This window comes from Equus quagga, chromosome 1 (assembly GCF_021613505.1).
Source record: "Equus quagga isolate Etosha38 chromosome 1, UCLA_HA_Equagga_1.0, whole genome shotgun sequence".
Taxonomy (NCBI): domain Eukaryota; kingdom Metazoa; phylum Chordata; class Mammalia; order Perissodactyla; family Equidae; genus Equus; species Equus quagga.
The window spans coordinates 137,465,439-137,470,179 of NC_060267.1; the positions used below are offsets into that span (position 1 = coordinate 137,465,439).

At 42.8% G+C, this 4,741-nt stretch overlaps 1 protein-coding gene across 1 annotated transcript; it reads right to left on the reverse strand.

The window, feature by feature from the left end:
- Positions 1-460: 460 nt before the first annotated feature.
- On the reverse strand, positions 461-4,523 carry FBXW12 (F-box and WD repeat domain containing 12). Its single transcript, XM_046638113.1, is given in 7 exon segments — positions 461-559; positions 561-596; positions 676-712; positions 714-811; positions 2,660-2,762; positions 2,764-2,813; positions 4,419-4,523. Coding segments are annotated over 7 exon segments (528 nt in total).
- Between the last annotated feature and the right edge of the window lie 218 nt (positions 4,524-4,741).

The window sequence follows — 4,741 nt, forward strand, 5'->3', positions numbered from 1 at the left end:
GGACAAGCAACAATCTGGAAGAAAATATTTGAAAAAAATATAAAAGATAAGACCTCTATGTACAATATGTAAAAATCTCCAGAAACACAATTTAGATGAAGGCAAGCAACCTAGATGAAAAATAAGTAAGATGGAGATAAAGGCAGCTCACTAAAGAAACAACTTAAATGACTAACGAACTCAAAAAAGGGATAAACCTTGCAAGTAATAACAGGACATTGAGGATATAAATCTTCCATATACTACTTGTGGGAATATAAATTGAGAGCCATTTTACAAAGCCTTTTGAAATCTATTGCAAGGGCTGTGGACATACTCCAAGAACTAGCAATTCTCTTTTTGGGCATAAGTTTATTCACATATATTCTCAAAGAATCTTTAAAAAAACCCCTATTATCCCTTCATTATTTTTTTATGTAGAAATTTAAGATTAGGGAAAGTTTCAGTCACTAAGCAGGGTCTAGCAGCGTGGTATTTGACCCCTCCCTATGTGCTCCAGGTGACAGCAGCTCCTGAGGTATGGCTAACGGCCTTCCTCTTCCCACACGCACACTTGCAGAATCATCCACGGATGTGGTGAGGACATGGAGAGACTCCTCCAAAGGACACCCAGGGATGAGTGGCCAGAGTCAAAGTCAGAGCAATGCGCAGTGAGAGGAGAAGGATCATACATACCACCCAGAAGTGGCTGGTGGTCCTCTGGTGCTCCTCATTGTTGCAGCAGGGGGCCATTGATGGTGAAAAGGAACATGTATGGCCCACTCTCAAAGACAGTCCTATTTCCATCACTGACTGCCATGCAAATAGGACTCTGCATATCAACCAGCAACAGGAAACTTGTGATATGAAGGGCTATTTTCATGCAAAATACATATGTACACATGTGAGGGCAAACTTTGGATCATTTACTCAGAACAATATTCTTACACTGAATGAAAAAACATACTCCCTCCTTCCATGGGACTTCCTTCTGTCCAGTGAAGAAAATGAAGGGTAGGCCAGTGGCCTGCCAAACACATGTCATTGACCATGGTAATGGGTGCTATGACATAGCTATTGCCCACAACTCTGGGCAATAAATAATAGCATAGGCATTGAAGGAAGGGGTATTGGAATCTAGGCCCTAAAGCATGATGGGAATCTAATATGTCTGCCCAAGAGAGCAGGGTGGAGTGTAGAGGTCACATGTGTGGACATAAGGGTCAAACAGGCATGGGTTAGCCTCCAGCTAAAGAAATCCCCTGCCTGCTTTACACAGATAGACCTATTTACATACACTGATAGCTTAAACTGAATGCATGTGTGACAGAGAGGAGAGAAGTGTTTCTAGGTGGCATAGCTACCTTGGATGACTGTTCTGTCCTCAGTTCTCTTAGTTGTTAGATCAAAGGTGGTAAATCCTGGGGCCAGTCCCATGGCTGAGTGGTTAAGTTTGTGCGCTCTGCTTCAGTGGCCCAGGGTTTCCCCGGTTCGGATCCTGGGTGTGGACATGACGCCGCTCATCAAGCCATGTTGAGGTGGCATCCCACATGCCACAACTAGAAGGACCCACAACCAAAATATACAACTATGTACTGGGGGGACTTGGGGAGAAAAAGCAGAAAAAAAAAAAGAAGAAGATTGGCAACAGTTGTTAGCTCAGGTGCCAATCTTAATAAAAAAAGGTGGTAAATCCTGTCTTTTGGGAAGAGCCTCTTTGGAACATCAGTGTTATCCTGTTCGTCCTCCTTGGGGCCCAGCAGGCTCTGCAGCACGATGAATGGGAGAGAGACGGAGGGGTTTGCCTTCTGACAGTCACAGTCAGCATGCAGTAGAAAATACCTATGGAGAGATCATTGGATGTGGAGTCAGGTGAAGGGGGAAGTTATAGCATCTCAGGACAAGAGTGACTCCAGAAAAGCCTCCTTAAAATTTTTCATCTTGTGGCAAAAGCTTTATTCTGAATCTTAGGAAGTGTTCAGTAGTCACTGCTTGTCACTCGACATATCAGGAACTCACTGTCTTCCTATCCTGCCTGTCATGGTCGCAAAAAGAGCAGAGTCCCCGAAGCTTCTCTTCTGGCATGCCATGGGGTCACCAAATCATCTGACTGCATTGGACCCCTGATCAAGTTGCAGCTGGCTAAATGGACTTTCCCTTCCTGGAGAACTAGTCAAGGGCTGATATGCCTTTGCTGCCTTCTGTTCTGGCTCCTTGCTCTCTGGTGCCCAGTCCACAGGCGCCATGCTAAAATGGCCTGCTCAAAGGCCAGACTTTTTCAGAGTGACCTTCAGAGGCTGATTCAATTTTATTTGCTTCTGGACTTCTTTGTATTTTCCAGCCAAGGTAGATTAAAGTAAGGAAAGCAAAAGTGAACGAGGTTACTAAAGATCCTCATTTCTTGATATCTCTTTCACCCTTCTCTATCTCTTTGGCTGATTAAGGCTTCATGAGCGAATGTTCATTAATAAACATTTGTCTTTGTAACTGGATATCATTGCTTCAAAGAACATCGTTTCTTGGCTATAGGAATAGATTCCACATGTGATATGGCCTTTGAGATGAGGGAGCAGTGTCTGGTCCTCACCGAGCTCTGCAGTGTCTGTAACACTTCCTCCCTTCACCTTCCCAATGCTTGACCCTCTCCTCCCGATGCTGAAGCACACAGAGCAGCACCTACCTTTGGCAAGTGATGTTGATGTGTAGATGCAAAGATCCATTTTTCGGCAGGGGAGTAGTGTAGAACATCAACATTATATTTGAATGCATTAAATTGAGAAATTCCTTAACCCAGGGACTGTTAATGTGTAGACGTCACCTTCAGAATCACCTACCTGAAACCAAAGCATTACCACCACGTCAATGGAAAGAGACATGAAATCCTAAAGCACACGAGAGGCAGCACAGTCAACTGTAAGATATGCCGCCATTTCTACAATCACATAATCGAGATTAAAACCTCTGACCAGCCTCCCTCACACAGTTGTTGGGATGATCCCAAGGAATAAAACTTTGAGATAAGTCTTTTGATACTTTGGGCTTCTGCTGGGGCTGCCAAGGACAATGCCTTAAACTTTAAAAAAGTCCTATTTCTTGACTGAATAGTTCTCTGAGTCACCTCCTTAGATCTTTCTTGGTCTAACAAGGAATTTTGCAGCCTCCTCTTTGGCTTCAACTCTATCGTATGGTTTACTGACCATATGATACAGGCAGCTTCATGGCAGGCTATTAGGTTTTTGCTAACAGTCTCTCAAGGTCCAACACTCTCCTCAGAGTCTTTCCAGCTTCTGCCTACTGTCTGTTTCCAAAGCTTCTCCCACATTTTAGGTTTTCGTTAAGGCAGCACCCCACTTCCAGGTACTAAAAATTATATTTGTTATTTATTGTTGCATAGCAAAGCATACAGCAACTTAAAGCAATAAACACTTATTTCACACAGCTTCTATCGGTCAAAAATTCAAAAGTGGATTAACTGAGTGGCTCTGGTTTAGGGTCTCTCATTAGATTGCAGCAAGATGTTGACTGGGGATGCAATAATCTGAAGTCTTGTCTGCGGTTGGAGGATCCACTTCCAAGATGGCTCACTCACACGACTGCAGGTTGGTGTTGGCTGTTGGCAGGAGGCCTGAGTTCTTTGCCATGTGGACCTGTCCATTGGGCTGCTTGAATGTCCTCAGGAACGTGGTGACTGGTTCCCCTAGAGCAAGTTAGCCAAGAGAGTACTCTTCTAATTTATTTCCCCTCCCCCCAGCTTTAGTGAGCTGTAACTGACATATAACACTGCAAAAGTTTAAGAGCACCCTTCTAGACTTTTATCTCATGATTTCCTTGCCACCTCATATATTCGTAAAAGGGTATTTATCATATTTTAGAAGACCCTGTGTTAGAAAGAGTCATCATCTAATTTTTACTAGGAGGAGAGAGACATCCAAACAAGGAAAGCCAAGAAAATACAATAATTTGGGACCCATTTTGGGATCTTCCCAAAACTCAACTCCCTATGCAGTGATTCTTGTACAACATTGGCTGGTCCTCATATGTAAGATCTTTGTGCCCCTTGGAAGTGATCTGAGTTAGAGATCAATTTCTGAAAAAGCCAATATAATGAATGCCAATAGTTGACAGACAGGCAGTAAAATAGGTAATGAAGACGTATGATGCCAAAAGATTGTTTATTTCACAAAGTCACTCTACATTACCAATAGAAAATAAGACCTGGCAGAAGTTTATATATAGAAACACATATTAAAAAGTGAATTCTCTGTGCGTCTATAGTCTAAATGAAAAGGTCATAGATTGCCATTTAGAAGACCTGATTTGAAACTTTGTTTCTGTTACCAATTCCCAGTATCATTTTCCTCCCTCTGGCACTTGATTCATATGAGTAACAGGATGCACACAAGTACACGTTACTTGTGCTCCACATTAGTCAGACTCACCTCCTGCACATCCCAGGCATAAAGCATGTAATTTGAAGACACGGTACAAACGACTGACTTCTCTTGTCCATCCGTTATGTGGCCACTTCCTGAGAGATAAGCCATAGGTCCTAAGATTCCTAGAAGAAAACACAGACAATACTTGTCCACCGGATAGTTGAGGGATGAGCCCATTGAATAAAGAGAATTCTGAAAAGATAATTTTAAGTTTTCCCACACCCTCTTAGTAGAGTTTGGGTAACAATTATGGAGAAGTCGGTGGAAATTGTTTTTCAGAGTCATCCAAACATGGGTTTCCATTGCAGACTGGCCATTTGAGAGAT